Source organism: Equus quagga, chromosome 20 (genome assembly GCF_021613505.1).
Source record: "Equus quagga isolate Etosha38 chromosome 20, UCLA_HA_Equagga_1.0, whole genome shotgun sequence".
Taxonomy (NCBI): Eukaryota; Metazoa; Chordata; class Mammalia; order Perissodactyla; family Equidae; genus Equus; species Equus quagga.
This window is the reverse complement of record NC_060286.1, coordinates 40,027,401-40,050,492: the sequence shown is the minus strand read 5'-3', so window position 1 is coordinate 40,050,492 and position 23,092 is coordinate 40,027,401. Positions and strand designations below refer to the sequence as shown.

Genomic DNA, 23,092 nt, shown 5'->3' with positions numbered 1-23,092 from the left:
TCTAAATGCGCTTTATCTTCTTTCTCCTGACCTATTTCTTCCACTACGCAGATTATAAAGAATCGCCTGATTGGTCAGAAGTGGCTGTTGATTCCAGATGCCACTTGAATATTAGCAATTTAAATAATGATTGGGTGTGCTGAGTATTTTACCATCTTCTAACACCTGTTTTATTTATTAGGTAGAGAGATTGTTAATGGACTTGCTGAATAGTTTATGGTGTTTTGAAGAGCCAGATTTTGAGTATTCTGTAGATTTTTAAAGTATCTTGATGGTGAAGAAATGTAGATAGGTGTGAAACTCCTGGCTCGCCCTTGCTTTTTATAGATGCCCCTTCCTTTGAACGACTGTACCTATCATTGTAGAATCCATTTGTCTGTCAGTCCTGTATTGCTTTTCTGCTTATTTTCTTTTATCGTCAGTGTTGTTTAAATCCTTTTTTTTACCGTATACTTTTGTTTCTTTTCAGATAATTCAATAAGAATCTGTAAGTTACACCTGATTTCATTCTAAACTTTGGGGAAAAATCTTTCATTTAGCATTGAAACTTCTGGCTAATATTTGGAATTTAACTTGAGAGAGAGAGTATGTGTGTATACATGTATTTAATGTAGCACACCTTTATATTTTTCTAATGTAAATATTTGAAATAAATATTGAAGATAAATATTGGATCTTTGTAGGAACTTAAAGAATTTCTAATAGGTACTTTTTTCCACTGAGAGCATTAAGGATGTTCAGGATACCTATTTGGTTCATTTGTGAAACTTGGAATCTAGCCCCAGATTCAGCTGAAATCACAATGAAAATTATTCATTGTGTTTAACAAATTTTTGAATTGTAAATGAAGAGGGTAGGTAGTTCTTTCAAATCCATGATGTTGGGGAAAGCTTTTTTAGCTAAAAAGGCAGCAGGGGGTCGAATTGAGGAAACCACTCCCGCTGGATTCTAACGCCTTCTCAAGCGGAGTCTTGAAGTTTAGTCGCCCTTCTTTAACTGTAGTGTGTTCCTTGCTGCCTCTGTTGAGTTCTCTTCTTATGTATTTGAGGGTCTCCAAGCTGTGAGTCTGGGTCCCTGGCTTCCTCCTCTGGAGGCCGCAGGCTTGGCCTTCCCTCTTTTTGTTGTCTGGTACAGCACTAGCATGGGCCTGGGCACTCGGGCACCAGCATGGGCCTGGGCGCACGGGCACTGGCGGGCTTGTTGAATCCAGTGCACCTATATTTAGAGCCTGCCTGTGTGCTGGTCATACTACAGGATTTCAGGTTGGAAGCTGTGTGGCTGCAGCTGGTGGCTGTGCGCTCTACTCCTCCTGACTCGGCTGTGGTCACTGCCCGCCTCTGCGAGTGTGGTGGGGGCATGTGTGACCAGCACAGAGCACCGTGCAGATGCGCACGTGCATGGGCCCCTGGTCACAAGTGCCCACAGAGCTTCAAAATGTGCTTACGCTGTAGCTCTTCCTTTTCTGTCAGGAACTGACTTGTTCCTGCTTTGTGAGAGACCAGAAACACTGAAAAATTTGTGTTTATCAGAGGGTTTCTCTTATGAAATTTAGTATCCTAAAGCTTTTTGAACAATAAACTGGATTCCCAAAAGAAACCATCTTTTAAGTGTGAATTTTGTGTATTTTTTATATATATAAATTTATATTTTCACTTTTTTTTTTTTTTAAAGATTTTATTTTTTTTTCCTTTTTCTCCCCAAAGCCCCCCTGGTGCATAGTTGTATATTCTTAGCTGTGGGTCCTTCTAGTTGTAGCATGTGGGACGCCGCCTCAGCGTGGTGTGATGAGCAGTGCCATGTCCGCGCCCAGGATTCGAACCAATGAAACACTGGGCCGCCTGCAGCGGAGCGCACGAACTTAACCACTCGGCCACGGGGCCAGCCCCCTTATATTTTCACTTTTAAGTGTTGTCTTAGTTCTTTAGTAGAAGTAGTTAAATAGTAAGTGTCTCATTTTTACTACTGTTTTAATCACTGTGGGAGAATTTATCAAAGTGGTTCCTTGCCACAAAACTTTACTATCATGATGGAAAGTAAATCTTACTCACAAGGAACACTGATATATCCAAATATGATATCCAGAGATCTCCCTTCAGTCAGCAAATAGTTGACCCTGGACTGTGGCATGGGACTATACCAGACCCTACAGATCGTGGAGAGATGGAAGCCCTGGTGTCTTCCCACCACGAGACAGTGGGTAAAATAGGCACATAAGTAAGGTAGCCTGTAGTAGGTGAGGCCATGGGGCTCCAGAGCTGTGCTCGGGAAGGGTGGGGAGGGGGGCCTTGTCGCTGAGGTGGACTTAGCTAAGATGTAGACACATTTACCAAGGGGGAGAAGGCGTGTAGGCCGCAGTGGCAGAGGAGAGGCTGTAGACCAGGAATGACATCCAGGCCAAGGGGCTGAGCGAAGGCAATGTGCAGGGAGCTGGCAAATGGTGACGGGAAGGCCTGATGCTTTGTGGGGTGAAAACAAGTAAATATGGGGCTTCTGCCTTCAAGGTACTTTCAGTTAGGGATGTCACACAAATACTAGAAGAATTGGTGCCAAACCATATCGAATCCAGAGGCAGTTGAATCTTACAGACATTGATGGCCCTAAGAGTTCAGAAGAATGGCTGCCAGGCCGTAGAGCTCCTGGCCTCCAGAAATGTGAGTTCTTTAAGTAAACTTAAGGCTCGGCAACGCTCCCGCGACAGCTCTGAGGCAGTGTGCAGGGGGCTGAGAGCTGTGGTGGCTCCGGACAGAGTGGGTCCAGGGCAGCTGGGACACTTTCCTGGAGGAGGTCACTGTAAACTTCGTTTCTGATTGGGCAGATTCAGAGCTGGCCTGGACCTAGGCTCCTGTACCCTAGGGAGGTACATTCACTGGGGACAAGGCCAGGCAACCCCTGCCCCCTCCTTAATTAAGAAGTGAGTTAACACCTATGTGGAAGGTTCTTCCTGCCTAATGGGGCAGCTGCTTTCTCTCCATTAGGGCCAAATCTCTGTGGGAGGGAAATGGTCCAAAGAGAATTCCAAACGGCTGAATCTCAAAGTAAGCCAAGCCTTTAGCATCTGTTAATCACTTTGAACTTGACCCGTTCTTACTGACTCTCATGGGAGGGAGGGCTGCATGGAGGGGCCTAGAATTTCCTCAAGGCCATTGGGGTCGTTTTGGCTGAGCCTTCAAGTATGAAAAATGTTGCCAGGAGGAGACAGAAAGGTAGCAGAGGGGAGCCTCATTCCAGAAAAATGGGAGAACGTGAGCAAATCCCTGGGGCTGTGATGTCTAAAGGGGTGATGGGCAGAATAAAGCTGGACAGGTGAAATGGGGTGAGGCCGTGAAGGGCCTCGAGGGCTGTGCTAGGGAGGTTGGGTGTTACCCTGCGAGCTGTGGAAAGACGTTGTGTTGAGCAAAAGAAGCCTACGAATTGTATTAGTCCATTTATATGAAGTTTAAGCACAGGCAAAACTAAGCGATGGTGATGGAAGTCAAGATGACAGTCACTTCTGGGGATGGCTGTGACCTGGGAAAGGCACAAGGGTGGTGTGGCCAGTCCTGGATCTGTTGGGTGGCTTCCCCGAGGTGGTATCTGTGCACACATACAGATAAACTCACCAAGTGGTGCGCTTTACTGTTTGTATCTTGTACCTCCCTTTATAAAGGCTAACTGGCAGTGTTGGGGGAAGGGGACTGGAGGCGGGGAAATGAGTCAGGAAGCGGGGAAGGGGCTGGAGGTGAGGGTCTTAACTGGGAGTGGCTTCAGTGACTGTCATAGTCCCGCCAGGGCTTTTGAAGATTACCTTCCATATAGCTGCTCTCCCACATGCTAATCTACTGATGTGATTTGAAGTTTCACCTGTGTTGTATTTCTATGCCTATTCCTCATTTCTAAAAGCCAGCAGTTTTCTGGCTTGAGGAGAAAGAAATCTTGAGAACAATTTGAGTTGTATGTACTCAACTCTAGAATATTACCACCAAAGGAATCTATGATGCTTTCCTTCCTTCCTTTCTTTTTTTTTTTTTTGTGGGGAATTCATTTTAATGCAGTACAGATCTTCCTTGACTTAAGATGGGATTACGTTCGATAAACCCATTGTAAGATGGAAATATGGTAAGTCAAAAATGCATGTAATACGCCTAATTTACTGAACATCGTAGCTTAGCCTCACCTACCTTAAATGTGCTCACAACACTTACATTACCCTAGAATTGGGCAAAAGCATCTAACACAAAGCCTGTTTTACAATAAAGTGTTGAATATCTCATGTAGTTTATTGAATACTGTGCTGAAAGTGAGAACAGCGTGGTTGTGTGGGGACAGAATGGTTGTCAGTGTGTCGGTTGTTCACCCTCGTGATCACGGGGCTGACTGGGAGCCGGGGCTCACTGCCTCTGCCCGGCATCACCGGAGAGGATCGGACCGCATAGTGCTAGCCCGGGAGAAAATCACATTCAAAATTCGAAGTATGATTTTTACTGCATGTGTATGGCTTCCGCACCATTGTAAAGTCGAAAAATCGCTAAGTTGAACCATTGTAGGTCAGGGATTGTCTACAGTCAATTTATTTGTTGAAAACAGCTACAGCAAAAGTAGTCTGTTTTAGAAACCCTTTCTTGGCCCCACATGCCTCTTATATATTCTTTTTTTCTCTCCTAAGCTTTCCAATTTCACAAGTTGAAGAATATGATTTTTCCCCCTTTTTTTGTTGTGGTAAAGTTGGTATACAGCATTATACAGATTTCAGGTGTACAGTATTATAATTCAGTGTTTGTGTGCGCTGCGTTGTCATCACCACTCTTGTCCAGTTACCGTCCATCACTGTACGCTCGACCCTCTTCACCCAGTTCGCCCTCCCCCAGCCCCTTTTTCTCTGATAGCCACCACTCTGTCCTCTGTGTTTGAGTTTGTTTTTGTTTTGTTTGTTTGTTTGTTTAGTTTCCACATACAAGGGAGATCATGTGGTATTTGTCTTTCTCCATCTAACTTATTTCACTTAGCATAATGCCCCTAAGGTCCATCCATGTCTCACAAATGGCAAGATTTCCTTTTTTTTCCATGGCCGAATACTATCAGCCGTGAATCATCTCTATCCATTCGTCCATTGATAGACACTTGGGTTGTTTTCGTTTCTTGGCTATTATAAACGATGCTGTGATGAACATAGGGGTGAATATAGCTTTTCGAGTTAGTGTTTTCGTGTTCTTGGATAAATACCCAAATATATTGTGTTTTCAAATCATTGTGACCGAGTATTTAATGGTCTTTCACATGGGGCAAGAATTAGACATTTTCTGCATGTTCTAAGGAGAAGGAAATGTGGCTCCCTGGGTAGGAGCTTCAGCAGTACAGAATTTGACCTGCCGTAAGAATTGCCCAAAGGAGGGAATGCTTTTCCCTGGGAGCTCACACCGCGTCGTGTACAGAGCATCTGCTGTGTGCCGAGTTCTGGGCCAGAAGTTGGGGACACAAATAAGACAGAGGAAGTGTCCTCAAGGAGCCTGTTATCTTGGAGGAAAACTGATGTGTGCACATGTCTTTCGGTTCAGTGGGATCCGGTGGTACAGAGGAGGGAATGTTAGAGCTCGGAGGATCAGCAAGGCTTTTGAAGTGATGCCTGAGCAGGGTTTTTAGAGAAAGCAAGAGTTACTGAGTAAGTGACTCAAGCAATGAAGGCAAGGAGTGGGATGGGGGAGGTGGAGAGACAGGCGTTCCAGGTAGAGGGACAGGGCATGGAGGCAGGTGACAATACCTGTATGAGGGCCTGGGCGCCGTGGGTACGGCTAGAGCGTGAGGTTCTGGGGCAGGGGTGGCAGTGTGGGGGCAGATTTAAGCGACAGGGTTGGGCTTGGGCAGGGAGACATGGAAGAGGTTAGTGTTACAGTCGAAGCAAGAGACGAATTCCAGAGGTGCACAGGAGCAGGAGACCTGAGACCCTTGCCGGCGGCCACTTGGCAGGACGTCAGGTGTTGGGTCTGGAAGGCCTTTCAGCCCTCATGCACTCTGGGGTGCACTGCACCTTTGCCCTGCATTTAGACGGAGGCAGCAGGGCGATGGCTGAGCACAGGCTTTACAGTCAGATAGATCCGAGTTCTAATTCCAGCTGTACCCTGATGTGTGACGTTGGACAGACACAAAGGACCGCACCTTTCTGAGAATGTCAACTAAAAGATGAGGATAATGTCTACTGAGTAGAGGGTCTGGGAAGATCAAATATCTTAGCCCAGCCCCTGGCAGAGGATGAGTACTGCGTACGGGGTCGCTGCTGCTGCTGCTGTTTTAATTAATGATCATTATCTCAGGACAGGTGTCTAAATGCCAAAGAGCGATGGGAGTCGGGATACCTGAAGGCAGGCTGGGGAGGTAAGAGGCTTTGGGCAGAGCAAAGAAGCCCGCTTGTGGCCCTTGGGTCCTTGCACTGTGAGGGCCAGGGCAGAGCGGTGTGGCCGTCTGGGGCTCACTTTCTCCCAGGCCTGCTAAGAGAAGGGGAGAGTCCTGGAGCGCCTCCTCCTAGGAGTTCTCGAGTTGTTGAGGGCCTAACACCCAGGAGGGCTAGCCAGGAGGGCTGAAGAGAGAGGCCGGGCAAGCTCGTCACCACCGCGAGTTTCTCCGCTTCTTCCTGCCAAGCTGTGTGTGGAAGTGTGATTGAAGTCTTTCTTTCCAGACCTACGGCTTAGTTATTTTGGAGTCAAGTTCAGCAGTCCTCCACAGGGTCCAAACAGAGAGACCTGAGATGCAAAGAAGAGTGGCAGGTGCTCCGTCATTCTTGGCTGTGAAGAGTAAACACGGGACCACTTTCTCCTTTCAGAAGCTAGTCGTTAAGTGCAGGAAAAGGGGCTTAAACTCTTCCTGCTCCTGCTCCCCCATTTCTTCTTTTCTGGTTTTGATCTCAAAACAACTCATTCCTTTTCTTGCTGCAAAAATTTTAGGTTTTTTTACCTGTTCCCCTTTATTCCAGGATATTGTGTCTTGCTCACTGAGTATTGTATACTCACAATACCATATTGCACACTGAGTTTTAGAAGACTTCTTAGATGCATGAGTTATACATTATGCTTCGCATGTTAGGTACATAAGAGAAGACGTGTGTCGTCGCCCTTTGAAGAATGCTGTTTTCTGTTATTTTAGCACATGACCCATATTTGCATGGATTCAGTTACAACAGAATCAGTGATCATCTGTGTAGTGGGAGAATATGCATTTTAAACCTTTATCCCATCACAGTTCTCCACACAACAGTAGTCATTGTATTTTGTAGAAAACAGATGGGCCAGAGTACGTTTTTTGGTTCTCCCTTGAGGTCGGTGTAACGGGGAGGGCTCCGTGGAGCAGCGTCGTGGTGTTCGTTGTTAATTAGTGTATGGATTGCTCCAGCAGCTTCCTGGCTGAGTACTCGCTCCATCTTCTTGGGTTGTCATCCTAAGGTGCTTCTCTCTCAGGTGAATGCTCAGATGAGCCTCCTCAGACAGTCTTATCTCCTCTGCTCCCCCGAGACTCTCCCCTTGGGCTCCTTTGTGTTTCGTCGTTCCTGTCCTTGCCTTTGAACTGCCTGCCCTTTCTCCACACATCCCAATCCCTTACTTTCTTCAAGACACATCTCGAGGCCCACTGTTAGGAAATGTTTCAGACAAACGTTATCTCCTTGAGGTCTTTTCCCAGCATGCTGTGGGTGCATCCTGTGCCCCACTATCTCGTCTGCTTGTAGAACATTCTTTAATTCCATTTCATTCTTATATGTTAGACCATACAGGACCGTGTGTGGTTGAAGCGCCTGATTGGGAGGTGCTGGGAAACCTCAGTCAAGTCTACGGTCTGCCATCCACTTCCTGTGAAACTCTGGGCAAGCACCTTGCATTTCCCATGGAACCAAAGGAGGGAATTAGACTTACCTCTGAATTTCTTTGAGCTGTAAAGTGTCTTCAGTATTTGTCCAGAAAATCTAATCTGTTGCTTATGATAGAGTTACTGTTAATGGAAAATGATTCTTTTAAAGCAAAGTGGGGAGAGAATCTATAGGTTTTTATGCTTGTATAATCGTGTGTGAGTACATGTATGTGTACATGACTTTTATCTCTGTAGTATCATGGAAAAATATTTTAGTATACGTAGTAAAACCTGTGTAATTTGAAAAAAATTAGAGTAAAATTTGATTCTATAGTTTTTATAGGTGAAAAGGAACAAACTTTTCTTCCAGAGACTAGAATACAGATTTTGTTTCATTTGAGAATCTCCAAATACTTATATTTGTAACCCATTTCTTTCTCTGGAAGGAAACTTAAGGATATGGCACGTGAGGTCAGATCTTAGTGTCTTAAGGCTAAGCCACCACTGTGCACATTGCATTACTTGATTTTGTTCTTTGGGAATGTAATGTTTTTCTCTTTGTCTTTTCTTTCTCTTCTCTGTAGTCAGAAAATGGGTAAGAAGAGTCGAGTGAAAACGCAGAAATCAGGCACTGGTGCTACAGCAAGTGTGTCACCGAAGGAAACCCTGAACCTAACCAGCGAGCTGCTGCAGAGTAAGTTCCGCTCCCGGCTTTACGTGGGCTGTGTGCCTTGTCGCTCCTCTGCATCCTCGGTGCTGTGTGCGTGGGAGAGTCACTGGGACGGTGGAGCGTGAAGTGAAACAAACTTGTGGTCAGTCCCAGCTTGTTAGCCATGTGACCTGGGCTTGTCACAGACCTTCTGTAACCTCAGTCTCCCCTTCTGTGGAAAGGGAGATCCTGCACCTGTTGGTGCCTGTAACTGTTAACGAGGCTTGGTGAAGTAATGAATGTAAAGCCTCTCGCACAGCCTCCTGGAACACGGTCTTCCCTGGGCACGGTGGACAGGGACAAACTCAACTTCTTTTTAACAGTGTGGCCTCAGACAAATTACTTAAGCCCTCTGCGTCTCAGTGTTCGTGTCGGTGAGGACCGTCTCGGGAGTGTAGCGGGGGCCTGGTGAGCAGTGGCGTGTGAGGGGGCCTTACAGGTTGTCAGGCCCCAGGCGAGCACAGCGTGCCTCAGAGAGCATACTCTGGAGCTCCGCTCCCTTACGAGAATGCCTCACTTTTCTTTTCAGTGATTCCGTCATCGCTTTCCAGTTCTCACACGCTGAAGTTATGAGTTGTTGGCTCAAGGAGATTCAGTATCTCCTAAGCGCCTGTCCTTGCTTCAGAGAGTTAGTGTACACTGGTAACTCCTTTTTGTAGTTGTGAATTTAAATTGGTGCCATGTGTGTTTCAAATTAGCAGTGATCACTCTTTGAACATTTGTCTCATCTTCTTTGCCCCTTATGTTTAGATTATGTGACAGGCTAAACCCCAAATAAAAATTTAGCTTTCTCTCCCTGACAGAAGCAGGCAGCAACCAGTCTGGGGCAGGTCCCTCCCTGAATGTCCCATGGACCCTCCGCCCCCCCCAGCCCCCAAGAGCAGTGTGGGCCCCCCAGAGCACTGACGTACTTGACCACTACCGCCTCTCGCCCCCACGCAACTGTAGCAGCTTGAGGACAGGCTCTGTCTCCTTGTATTTCCGAGCCTCTGTCAGTGTTTGCTGATGGAAGATTGAAGTAAGACTGCTTAACCTTAACAGTTATGAGTCAACACATAACTAGTTATTGTTAATTATTTACCACGTACTCTGTGTTCCTTGGAGAACAAAGGGGGCCAAGAAGTTTAGCAGAAGCATGGGAAGGGGGCTGTTCTTTAAACTGATACAGTTAATTAAAAAGGAAAGAGCTCTTGATAGGCAGGGTACCTAGGGTGCCGCCTTCCAAAGCAGTGGGCCCTTTGCGGGCGTTGGTCTTTCGGTTCTGGCTCTGCAGGAGAATCTTAGCTTCTGTTTTAGCAGCGACTGTGCTGTCTCTTTTTGTAACTCCCCCAGAATGCTTAATATAGAGCCTTACACATGGATGTGAAATGTTTGTTGACTAATTGTCCTTATGTCCAATTTAACTGGTTCCCTTAGAGAGCCATTGTTTTGGGGTTTAACAGGAAAGAAATATTGACTTTTAATATTACCTTCTTTTTACCATCTAGAAGAGTTTTCAGGGAAGTGTTCTACATTTTAGCTTAGCTTTTGAGATTTTCCTGTTTACAAGTGTAATCCGAGGAAAATTTATCAGAGCAGCAAGAATAAGCTGGATGCAAGCTAGGTGCTCACACTTAGGTCCTGGGGCCACAGTTGAATAAGTGGCATTTGAGAGGGTTTATATACTTTGAAAAGTACACCTGATTTATACTTCTCACATTTATCCTTGTGGCTGTGGTATCTTTGTCCTTTAAAAATAAATCGACTGTGGGACTGGCCTGTTGGTATAGTGGTTAAGCTTGTGTACTCTGCTTTGGTGGCTCAGGTTCACAGGGTCAGATCCTGGGCACAGACCTATGTGCCGCTAATTAAGCCACGCTGTGGTGGCTTCCCACTTACAAAACTGAGGAAGATTGGCGTGGATATTAGCTCAGGGACAATCTTCCTCACACATACACCACAAAGAAACTCAACAGCAATAACAAAACCCAAATACTCTTTCTTCTGAAGACTGACAGGTTAAGTTGAAAGAAAGACATGTCTGAGTACCGTGGCTTTTATGTTACAGAATGCAGTAGTCCTGCACCTGGCCCAGGAAAAGAATGGGAAGAATATGTGCAGATCCGGTCTCTAGTTGAGAAAATACGAAAAAAACAAAAAGGTAAGTTTTCCAGAATGATAATCATATTTTAATAAAATCATGTAGGGATGTGGCATAAGTCAGAAGGGTTTTAAGAGGAGTAAAGTTCTCAGTGTCAGGCACACCTCTCTGAAGGATGGTTGTGAAGGGGCTCCTAGATAGGGGAGCGAGCTCGCCCTGGGAAATGATCAGGACCTCTCCCGTCTCTGAGGTGCTGTTATCTGCTTTGGAAGGGGTAAAAATGTTTGTATCTGGGGGCTAAAATGACACAACTTTATCTTTATTTTATGAAATATATATTTAAATCTGTTTTTCCATACTATGTTTCCATTAGGATTTGAGGTCAGTACATGATACCGTGTATGGTCAGCACACAGATATGTACTGATTGGTCAGTGTCTTATCAAGATACGTACTGGACTCAAACATATCTCGATTAAATGAGAGACGTACTTGTGTCTCCCAAGCTGTGTTTTTCATGATGTATTCGGTAGACATCGTAATGATTCTCAGCCAGGCTGGTGATGGGGCCAAGTGTCCGTTTGGAAAAGCTTATTCAGCATACCTATTGTTTTTGTTCTGTAAAGCACAAAAAGTAAAGATTGGTATGCAGAGCCACAGGGAAGGTGGGAGGAGAACACATAATAAGGAGCCTGCTTTAAAAGGATCAGAAAAACTGGCTTAGACTCCCTTCTTATTTATTGTCGTGAAAGTGAGTCACGAGAGGGTTTGTTTTTTATTTGCTTTCTGAAGTGGTAGTTTATTGCTCCCCCATACACATCTGCAAACACGCAGTCTTTAGTTTAGATGGTCTCAAACCCCAGATGGTGACAGGTTCCTTTATAATGTGTTTATTTGCACTAAATGGTAGACTGTGCTAATCCTGGCTCACCAAATCGGTGGCTGAAACATTTTTGTATATCCTGAGTGTCTGTTCTGAGTATAGACGGTTTATTACAACTGACCCTAAAGTTAGGGCATTTGTTAGTTCTCAATAAGTGAAGAATAAATTCTGTCTTAGAACACCCCTAACAAAATCACTTTCCTTCATTTAGCAGACATCTTTGCATACCTAGTATGGCACAACTCTGTGCCAGGCAATCCGACTTCACAAATCCAGTTGACCATTAATTATATGGTGGTGACATGGCCACAGGCACCTGGGCTGGGTTGCATGCCCAGCTCCTCGTGTTAGTAAATTTCCCGTTCCTCTCCTTATAGTCATCAAAAAGAAGTAATAGTTTTTGTACACCTGAAACTATTATAATATGTCAATTAATCTAAATAAAAAACAATTTAGGGATGAAGGGTTATGCTGTCGGCAACTTTCAAGTATTTTGGAGAGAGAATGAGAGAGAGGGAAGGGGAGAGAAAAAGAGAGAGAGAAAGAGCTGGTGTGGCAAGTTGGTGGACTGAAACAAAGCGTATTTGAATGTTCATTGTTCTATTCCTCCAACATTCTTGTAAGTTTGAAAATTTCCAAACTAAAGAGTTGGAGAAAAGCAAAACAAAACTGAAAAAATGGTGTTTCCATCCTTTTGAATATTTCAAACATGCCGAAAAGTCCAGACAATGATATAATGACGCCTGAGAATCTACTACCCAATTGCGTCCTCTTCAGTCTCACTGGTTCACGTTCTCCTGTCATCCTTTCCCACCTGCCGGTCTGCTTCCCTTTCCCTCCCTCTGTGCCTTGTTTTGTGTTTGTATTTGTTTTCAAGAAAGAAGACATTGCACATTTAGCTGAGGCCCCACACTTCCATCCCCTTCTCTTTTCTCCCTTTGGGGGGTGTTTGTCTTTAACCCCATAAAAATATATGGTAGTAATTGGTAAATTTGCAACTTACATAAGTGATATCATGCTGCTTGGTTTTCTTAAAATCCATGGTGTTTCATTGATTGGTCCGGATAGATCCAGCTCATTTAAACTGCTCGGCAGAGTTCTGTTGCAGAGCTGTGTGCTCCTAGAGTCAGAGCTGCGGTGGTCATCCTTACCCATCTCCTTGGGCACGTGTGTGACCTGCTCATTGTTGTTTTCGTGGGAATTCTGTGAAAGCAACTGTGCATGTGAAAGATGGTCTGTTGGACTTGAAAGAGAGAGCGCCCTGTCGTCTGCAGTGGCATTGAAGGCTCCCCTCCCCATGGTGTTACTAATAGAACCTAATAGTAGATATTCATGCAACTACTTCTCTGTAACCAAGAGGGGGTTTAGGATTTTAATTCGCCTTTCCAGTCGCTAGTTAAGATATGTACTGTGACTACTGGGTGATTAGTTTTGATTTTTTCCAGGATTGGAGTGTTATTACTATATCTAGTGTTGTTATGTTCTGTTTTTCATTTTCTGAGAGCAGTGTGAATGACATATGTCGTTCAAGTAGCTCTTGTTTTCTAAAACCTGGATTGATACAGGTCTGTCTGTGACTTTTGATGGAAAAAGAGAAGATTACTTTCCTGATCTCATGAAATGGGCCTCTGAGAATGGAGCTTCTGTTGATGGTTTTGAAATGGTTAACTTCAAAGAAGAGGGCTTTGGTTTGAGAGCAACAAGAGATATCAAGGTGAGTTTATAAACGGTTGGTCGAGGGGTCTAAATGTGTTTGGACTGTGGTGTGGAGGGCGCAGGACGTGGAGAGAGATGCCTGAGGCTTGTTCTGAGCCTTGGGCACACAGGCAGTGTGCAGCCAGCACTCCCTGTCTCTGCCACAGCAGCCTCCTCACTGACCACGTGGGCCTGGAAGAGCCTTACCCAGGGTTCAGGCAGCCCCTTCCAGCTCGTCTTCCGTAGGAGCTGTGCTAATAACCAGCCACTGGGGGTAAGTCAGTTCACATTCCTGAAACCACAGAACATGCCTCCCAGGATTTTGAGATTGAAATAAAGAGAAGGATGTGGGCTCAGGTGGTAGTGAGAAAGAGCGCACAGGACCTTGTGATGGATTGGATGAGGGGTGGGGTGGAGGACAGGCAGAGTCGAAGATGCTCACCAGTTTGCTGGAATGGATAACTGAGTGGTTGGAGGTACCACTTACTGAAATGGCAACACCAGAGGTGACAGGGAAAGAAGAAGAGAAAAATACATCTGCTAAGAGACGCATGCTTTTTCTCCCCTCTTGGTCCCTCCTTCCGGATGAAGGGAGCAGCAGCACCCTGACATTCCTGGCCTCTTTCTGCCCCTCACTCAGGCCTCTCCTAGAGAGAAGGCGTAATTTAATCTGCTTGATGATTTTGGGAGAAGGAACTTGGCTTGGCCTTTTTCTCAGGGGAGCTAGTTGCCCATGCATTCATTCTGCTGTGCGCTCCACCCTGAGTTGTACAGGGGCTGGCCACACATGGAGAGGCCTGCATGGCTCCAGTTCTGCCTGCGACTAGGTGGGGGAGTCTGTCTAATTCTGGGATTCAGTAGGTGATATTTTGGGTGACCATCTGTTGTCGTCTTGTGTCTCTCTCAGTTGGTTCAGAACTTGGGTGGGGGAAATGAGTGTTATTTATTTGGGCCCCCTCAAACTTCCAGCAACATTTTTGATCAAGTTGTAGTTAACTGTTAATTGATACATTGAAAAACCATACACTGGTTTATTAGGTACTTGTTAAATATCTAGTGTGTGAGTAGTACTGTGCTTGCTATTGCAACAGGCTTCCAAAAAAACCAGGATCTCTTCCTTCATGATGCTTATAATCGATAGTAAGGGACAAGACACTAAAAATAATTCAAATAGTAGACATCAGTAGAAGGCAAAGGTAAACAAGATGCCACACGTTGTTCTCCCATATGAAACGAGAGGCATCATTAATGTGGATGCTGCCCCAAATATTTTAGCCATGGTTTGTCTTTACTGTGTGCATATTTTTTAAGCTTTATTGAGGTATAATTGATAGACATAAAACTGCATGTATTTGGGGTCCAGCCCCATGGCTGGGTGGTTAAAGTTCTGCGCCCTCTGCTTCACTGGCCTGGAGTTCGCAGGTTCAGATCCCGGGTGTGGACCTACTCCACTCATCAGCCATGATGTGGAGGCATCCCACATACAAAGTAGAGGAAGATTGGTATAGATGTCAGCTCAGGATGAATCTTCCCGCCAAAAAAACCCAAAAAAAGCAAAACAAAAAGTTACATGTATTTAATGTATATATTTTGATGAGTTTCTGCGTGTTTTAAGCAATGTAGATACACACATAGAATATACTGAAAAGAAGCATCTCATATTGCCAAAAAATGAGATGATTATTTGGAAAGAAAATTAGTAAGCAAAATACGTCTTATGGGCTTGTGCTTTTGCTGGTAACCATTGTGCTTTGAAGACAGGCTCATAGCGGAAGGAATGTTATTCCAGCTTCAGAAAATCCATGGCAGGAGCATTCACATTGACACGTTAGGGTGTTTGTTGGAGGTAGAAATTTTGCTTTGTTTTGTTTTTAGAACTTAAAAATATAAGTACAGCAAAGAACAAACACCTTTGTGCTCTACCCCAAATTGTTATATTTGCTTCAAATTAAAGTTGAAAGTCCTTTTTTTGATTATTTGTCTTCTCAGTATATGTGGTTAATTTTTCTATTGGAAATAACATTTTAAGCCATGCTTCTGCTCATTTAACTATAACATCGATAGTTACATTTTAAAATATATTTGTAATTAGAAATGAAGTGCTGATATGCAACCTTAAGTTGTGTTTCATGTGTGATTGGATTTCTAACCATAGATATAGTTGGACTGAAGATGGTAACATGTTTTGATGATTCTACTATTTTCTCATTTTTTTCCCTCCAGGCAGAAGAATTATTTTTATGGGTTCCACGAAAATTACTAATGACCGTTGAATCTGCTAAAAATTCAGTGTTGGGTGAGAATAATTTCTGACTGTTTGTTCAAGACAAAGCGTAAATGATAAAAATACATAAAATTTCATTTTGTGGAGCTAAGGACCATATTTGATTGTTTTCCTAACTAGTGAAATATTCTCCCAACTCCACATGAAGTGTTTTCCATGCTCATAATCTGACATAGTAGAAGAGTGTGAAAAGAAAGGTGCACATTACTTTAAATGTTAGAAGAATTTTTAGTTATTTCCAGACCTTTAATATATACTTTAAATGAATATTTTTTCAGGAAGTTTGTGGAACTTATGCTTTTAACTTCTGGGTTCCTTCAGGGCCCTTATATTCTCAAGACCGAATTCTTCAAGCCATGGGAAACATCACTCTGGCCTTTCATCTGCTGTGTGAGCGAGCCGACCCTAACTCTTTCTGGCAGCCCTACATTCAGACCCTCCCCAGCGAATATGATACTCCTCTCTACTTTGAAGAAGATGAAGTTCGGTATCTTCAGTCAACGCAAGCGGTACACGACGTCTTCAGCCAGTATAAGAACACGGCTCGGCAGTATGCCTACTTCTATAGAGTCATCCAGGTGAGCAGCTGGCTCCTTTGAAATGTGTGTTTAACAGGCTGCGGGAGAAAGGGAAATCGATTGCGGAAATGTTCCTCTTGATATCTTATTAAGGATGCTTAAACATTTCGCTTTCTAAATTAAAAGGCCTTCTAGTACGCTGTTTCCATTTTTGCAGAAATAGCACTGACATACGGTTTGACGATATCTGACTTCATCCGTGTCCAGTGTTCATATAAGCAGCAGTTGTTCCCAAGTTATGAAAGTCACTGTGTTTTTCTGAAAACAAAAGATTACAATGAAAGTTTAAAAGCTATAAAAATGTATCTAATACAAAAAGGTGCTCTTTGTATAAATTTTCCAAGAAAGTGAAAGTTCATTTGTGGATTCTTCATATATATTAGTAGTAAAATATTGGCAGTTAATTTACTAAATTATGAGACTGATTTCTTTATGTTTTTCGAAGTGTGCTGTGTATTATATTAATTTTAATTGGTTCTAAGTAAAAGTGTCATATAAAAATCTCTTGAGATGTGTGAACAAGGCCTCAGTGCCTGTGGCCATGAGGCGTACATTTCTCTGGGAAACAGGAAGGACACTGTGGATGAAGCCCCCTCAGCGGTGCAGTGTGGTAACTGAGAGGGCGGGCTCTGGAGCCAGCCTGCCCGGGTTCGAATCCCCACAGCACCGCTTGCAGCTGTGTCGTTTTGGGCGCATCTCCGTGCTCCCTTCCCGTCCCTGTAAAGTGGGAGCTGCAGCAGCTGACTCCCAAGGGCTGCTGAGCGGACGAGGTGAGTTGCTCTGCATGAGGCCCTTGATCCTGGAGTACTCATAGAAATGCTCACTTTATGTTGCTCTTTGTGTTTCCATCCTTCAGGCCATGTTGTTTGGTTGTTTTGTTTTTCATCGTTTTAAATTGCTTCTCCCTCTGTCTCTGCAGTACCTTATGTCAGTATTTCTTAACCTTTTCTACTAAAAAACTCCTAGTGGCCAAGGATAATGAAGAGTTTTTCTGCAAGACCCGGGACTAACGCCAGAGTGACCCATCACAAACTCAGTTGCTTCCAAATCTTATATTTTTACTGTTGGTTTTTGGTTTCATGTTTTTAAATCATAAACATTCATGTAGGGCCGGCCTGGTGGTGTAGCCATTAAGTTCGTGCATTCCGCTTTGGCGGCCTGGGAGTTTGCTGCTTCAGATCCTGGGTGCAGACATGGCACTGCTTGTCAAGCCATGTTGTGGCAGGTGTCTCACATATAAAGTAGAGGCATGGATGTTAGCTCAGGGCCAGTCTTCCTCAGCAAAAAGAGGAGGATTGGTGGTGTATGTTAGCTCAGGGCTAAGCTTCCTCAAAAAAATAAAAAAATTCATGCAAATATTTCTGTTTGTTGTAGTTTAAAAATTGTGTTAAGTGGGGCCGGCCTGGTGGCACAGGGGTTAGGTGCACAGGTTCCGCTTCGGCAGCCCGGGGTTCTCGGGTTTGGGTCCCGGGTGCGGGCATGGCACCGCTTGTCAAGCCATGCTGTGGTAGGCGTCCCACACATAAAGTAGAGGGAGACGGGCATGGATGTTAGCTCAGGGCCAGTCTTCCTCAGCAAAAACGAGGAGGATTGGCAGCAGTTAGCTCAGGGCTAATCTTCCTCAAAAAAAAACGAAAATCCTATTAAGTGCTGTACCGTTAAGTCAGGCTGGTGTTGTAGGGAAACAGCCCCATCTTTCCTCTGACTGTCCGCACACTGGCGTCCCTGGGGAACCCACACTGCAGTGCTTCCAACGGGAGAAGCACGGCTTTACATGCAGTAAACACTGTTATCCCGACAATGTGTTTAGTCTAGGTGTGGTTCTTTTTCAGAAGAAGAAAATGTGACAGTCACTTATCGTTAGTAAAAATAGGCAGCAGAACGGAATCATTACAAATTGAAAATCCTTCATAATGAGCTTTTAGAGAAAATTTCTTAGCGATTCAGTTTAAGAATGAGGTGTGCTGCTGTGATGACCGGGATGGTATAGGCTGTGGGGTAGGAGATTTTTGCATAGGGCTTCATGACAAAGAAAAACAGATTTAATCAAAAGTTCTCTCTTTACAAACCATGTTTTGAGCCTAGCTGTTTTTCTAGTTTTAGAGTGTTCTCGTTGCTTACAGGAGTCTTGAGTGATGGTTCAGAGTAAGCACAAATGTTAACGTTGTCCTGCTGCCGGTTTATTAGCGTTGTGTTGTCTCACCTCAGTACCAAACCATGTCTCTTTTCATGCTTTTCCAGGGTCAGATGTTGGCCCTTTGCTCTCTTTAGTTGACCACTCCATCAGTACCCTATCACTCAGGAGAGCGTGGGGAGTATTCCAGCAGTTCATATTGAACACTTTCAGTACGGTGACCGGCCCTCACTTGGGGTTTTTTGGCATTGTGACTCTTAACCTTTCTCAGGGTCATGGGAACCCTCTTCCCAGAGAAATGCACATGTGCACTGTATCACAAACACTTCATACCTTTTGGGGGGTCCAAATTCTAGAACCTGATATGCAGTTTTTTGTTATGACTTTCCATTAAACGTCATTTTCCCGGGGCCTGTACCAAGCGATGCGCCTGAACTGAAACCCATTAGTATTCTTCTGAGCTGACTTCTGGCTTGAAGGTCTGCCAGCGACAGCTCTTGGCCACTGTCTCCTGATGCATCAGTGGTGTGACAGCAAGCACGATTCTGTTCCATGTGTCTAGGGTGGTGATCCCAAGTCCCTGGGAATGGCGCACGGAAAAGTCTTAATAGTCAGTTCAGCCTTCCATCTTGCTGCAGGCTTTAGGATTTTTATTCTAAGAGAAAAGTAGCACTAGTACTAACTTCTAGTAATTATAGTTTCCTTTAGGTAGATTTCTCTGTATTGCAGTTTTTATTTTAATGTTTCTCTTTCTCTCTCTCTGGTTGTTGTTGCTTAAAAACTAGAAAAATAATTTCCTGTCCTCTTTCGTTGCAGCATATTTCCTTGGTCAAGGGCTTTTTAGTGCGTCCGCTTGTTAGTTCAGATTACCTTTTCTCTCTAACTTTCTTTACAGAGTTTGTTTAAGATAGTCTTTCCAGGCCTCTGCTGGTCCTTATGGTGCTGGGACTTGGGCCTGATGGTATTTTGAGTTTTCTACATTGTATTCTTCTTGAGACATTCAGTATACAGTGTGTCCTTTAGGTATTCAACAGAGGATAGTATGTAACCAGAAGCCTCAAACTGAGAGACTTTGAGAGCGCACCTTGTATTGATATAGCACCTGCTGGTGAAACTTTATTCTTCAGCTTAAGGGTTGAGGAATGTCAACACCCGAACTCAGGAAGCTAAATTTAGAAATTGTGGCTCAGCCAAATGCTGGGAAAGCTTGTGGGGACTGAGAACCCTGAGTGGTGGTAAAATTTCTGTCAGTTTGTGAAAAGGGGACCAGGGAAGAAGAGAAGATTGATGGTGACAGGTAGTTTAAAGGCATTTAAAACTGTCTCGGCGTTTTAAACCCCATAAAAATACTCCTAGAAGATCAGGACATTCCAAAGTTCAGTTCCAAGGTGAGACTTTTGCATGGAAATATGTGGCCACTTTTGTGGTAGAAATCAGTGGAAAAGTAGGATTTGGCTTACACCTGACTTTGAAGTAGTGTAATTGTGTGAAAGTGAAGCAAATTATGTTAGATTTGACTTGACTTAACATAGTCGAATGATAGTATAAATATTTCTCACCCATGTCAATGAAAAAGAAATTCATGGACCCTGTGAATGGACTGTGTTTAATTGATATTCCCATTTAATGGACCTGGCACTCTGATGGTGCCAGCTTGTTGCAAGGTTAAGAGCTGTCCTAGGGACGTGCACGTTTTCCTGTGTTGTTGAACTTGAATATGATGTTCTTTAAGTAAACACAAGTGTAATAGAAGCATATCTATAAAATTACGATTTTTCCATTGATCTTATAATTTAAGTGATTTGTCCCACCTTACTTGGGTTTCCTTATTAGTGTTAATGGAACAATCGGAGAGGTGCCGGGGAATGTATGTAGATGGAGACGCCCGTTTGCACGTTAACTGACGTGAATTTTGTTTCAAGGCAGCATCTCCTGCAGCAAGCGTCCACTTCTCCTGCCTTACGCTTCAGGACGGGGTAAGGCAGCCTTAAGCTGACTTCTTCCTTGAACAGGCAACTTCTCCTGCCTGGCCAGGGCTGTAGTGAGAGGATTCCAGCAGCTGTACTCACAACTTGCTGAGAACAGGGCCCGCCAAGAGACAGAGGAAGATGTCACTTTCGGTTCTTGGCATCCCGTGGCAGTTGTGGCTAAATGCAAACAGTCGCTTCTCCCGTTTCTCGCCTTTCTGCGCTCTGACGAGCCCCACAAGAATAGCACAGGACGTAAATTGCCAGGATGGATTTAGCCTCTGTTTTCCTAAAGCTCACATCTACATAGAGAAATCTGATCATACATAAGGCCTTCAGGAACGAGCACCACATTAGAGTAAAATCCTCTGAGCACTAGCTTACTTTAACGACCCCGAGGCCCTGAAACTCTCGGGCGATAGACGTCACCATCTAAACCTGCTTGTAGATGAGTGTAGCTGCATGTAGTGAGCAGCACTGTGAGGGGACACGCACACGTGTAACTCGCTCCTCTGGTGGAGAGGTCGTGAGCAGGCGCTTCCCAGCTTATGTACAGGGCGTGCTCCACATCGTTCCTGGGGCGGCGTGGGGTCTCCGTAGTCAGCTTCCTCGTCTGCTGGTCCTTCCCCTCCTCCTGACCTTGGATTTACTCTCCTCTTTTTGTTTTTAACCCATCGTGTCCCCTTGATTGGTTAATTAATTCCCCTCTCTTTATCGAGTGTCTCCCGAGTGGGAGGTAACACACCTGGGCACAGGGACTAGCATCTCTGGGGATACACAGATTTTTATTTGAACCTTTTATTATGAAATAATTTTTTAGACTTAAAGTTGTAAACAGCACAAAATTGAAAGCATGGCCATGGACACTGCTTCCCAGATACCATTCTCCTGACCTCATTCCCACTTAAATTTTCCCCTGGAGGCAAATGTGTTTCATATGTGACATTTTTGTTCTCAGCCCCTTCTTGCCAATGTCACATCTACTGACTGAGGGCTGAGGGGTGTGAGTAGCTGCAGAAGGGAAGGGGGAAGGAACAGCGTCAGAGGTGACGGCGAGGGTGAGAGACGGCGAGGGTGAGAGGGGCCGATGGAAGAGGCTGGAGGGATTGCGGTCATTGAGCCGCGAATCAAGGTTGAGTCCTTGGCTCTGTGGTAATGGACCTGGGTAGAGATTATGGGATGTGAAGGGAAAGAATGGTTTCTGTTTTCAAGTTGTTCATCTGAATTGGCCAAGGGGCCTCTCCCGTCATGGCCTGTAAGTGGTGGTCGTGGTATTGCGTGGTGAACCCCGTGGGACCAGCCTGACAGGGAAGGGTAGGGCTAAGGAGGGTGGGAGTGGCTCCTGAGCACGTCGTGGGGAACCGAGGCTGCAGACGGAAAACTGCTCAGGAACAGAGGACCCCCAGCACTGCCTCCTGTCTCCTCTCAGGGCTTCAACCCTTACAGTCACCCTGCCCGGGAGGCGTTAGTCTTCCCTTTGCAAATGAGCAGTTGGAACTGGGGGCAGCCTGCCAGAGGCTGAGGGCGCCCACGCCCTGGGCAGGGTTCAGACCCATACGCATGTCCTTTCCTCTCTAAAGTTGTTTCTGGTCTTAATTTTGGGACCAAGAGCCGGTCTAGTGTTAAGGGCACAACAGTCTTGTTTGAAATCCCTCTCCTCGGCTGTAATTTACAGAAAGCTGGCCGTGACTTGCTGACTGCGGGGTCGTGCTTGTCAGGACCATCCCAGAGCCTGCGCAGGGCTCGCCTGCTGGCAGTTTTCCAGCTCTGTACAGAATGTCCCTCCTGTCAGCCTTTGATCTCACGCTGTAGAGATGGGAGAGATTCATTCATGGAGGAAGCCATGAAGCCGCTTGCTTTCCCGCAAGCTGTGATGAAGCTGGTGCTTCTCCCTTGTTATCCTTACCACTTCGGCTTTTAGTGATATAAAATACAGGAAGACACTGGAACTTAAGAAAATCAGCCCAGGCTTGCATATTCTCTGGAGAGTTTCCGGCACCTTTGTAATCTTTGTTAGAGCTTCTGGCTGTCTTGTTGAAATGCCCCGACCTGTGTACTTGCTTGTCCTGATAGCTGACCTTGACCGTTATTAATTTGTGTTAAGTGTACATGTGTTGTCCTTACTGTGTCTTTATTGTGTCTTTATTTTAGCTTTCTGATTTTGTAAATTACTCATTTTAAACGTATCTAATTTTCATCATTTTTATAAATAAAGGCTACAGATATGTCATTTAAGAAATCTGATTTGTATTTTTAACTGTTTGCTTGTTTTGTGTACTGTTATAGCAGGTCAAATAGGTACAGACTTTACCTTCTAAGAAGCTAGTGTTCTTCGTTTCTTCTGGTTTTCCCAGCCCTACTTTCAGCAGCCTCTGGGGGACTCAAGAAATGAAACGCCTTTTCTCTGTATTCATGGTTCTCACTGGGGAAAGCCGTGCCTGCCGTCCTGTCGGTGGCACGTATTCCTGTCTTGGTGATTGCGGGAGGCACCACTGGAGGCTGTTTAGTGGCGTGCCTGTACAAGGGGGCAGGCCTGGCAGCCCCACGCTGTGTCCTCCTGCAGAAGCTTCTCAGGGGTCTCCGCCCTGTGGTGTCTGCTAGTGCCGCTCCTGTTTCCTGCCGTTGCCCGCCCCCACTGGCCCTTCTCGCTGGCAGCCCTCCTGCTGAACCACAGCCTTCCTCCCCTTTGACATCTGGGTGCCTGACTGAGGGTCCTGGGCCCCTTTAGAAAAACTTCCCACTTTGCTAATCAGAGTTAGGAACGGATGTCCCCTTGTCCCCTGCTTTCATATCACCCAGGTGTGTGTGTTAGTAGATGCACCTATGTGGGCTTGGCAAGCAGACCTAAAAGGAGGAGACCTTACATATGTGTCACTAGCGGTAGGACCCAGGAAGGAAAGAGAATTTGCATTTGTGATGATGCCCGCTGTGTGTCAAGCATTGTGAGAGCTTTTAT

General features: G+C 45.0%; 1 protein-coding gene across 2 annotated transcripts in view; it reads left to right on the top strand.

Annotated features, from left to right (window-relative positions):
• The window catches only part of SETD3 (SET domain containing 3, actin histidine methyltransferase), a 74,236-nt gene that overhangs the window by 6,655 nt on the left and 44,489 nt on the right, over positions 1-23,092 (top strand). For both annotated transcript variants that reach the window (XM_046647441.1, XM_046647440.1), the window contains exons 2-6: positions 8,391-8,500; positions 10,563-10,655; positions 13,044-13,192; positions 15,397-15,469; positions 15,779-16,035. In XM_046647441.1, the coding sequence (XP_046503397.1) occupies positions 8,398-8,500; positions 10,563-10,655; positions 13,044-13,192; positions 15,397-15,469; positions 15,779-16,035 (675 nt within the window). In that variant the 5' untranslated portion in view covers positions 8,391-8,397. The remainder of the gene's footprint in view (positions 1-8,390; positions 8,501-10,562; positions 10,656-13,043; positions 13,193-15,396; positions 15,470-15,778; positions 16,036-23,092) is intronic.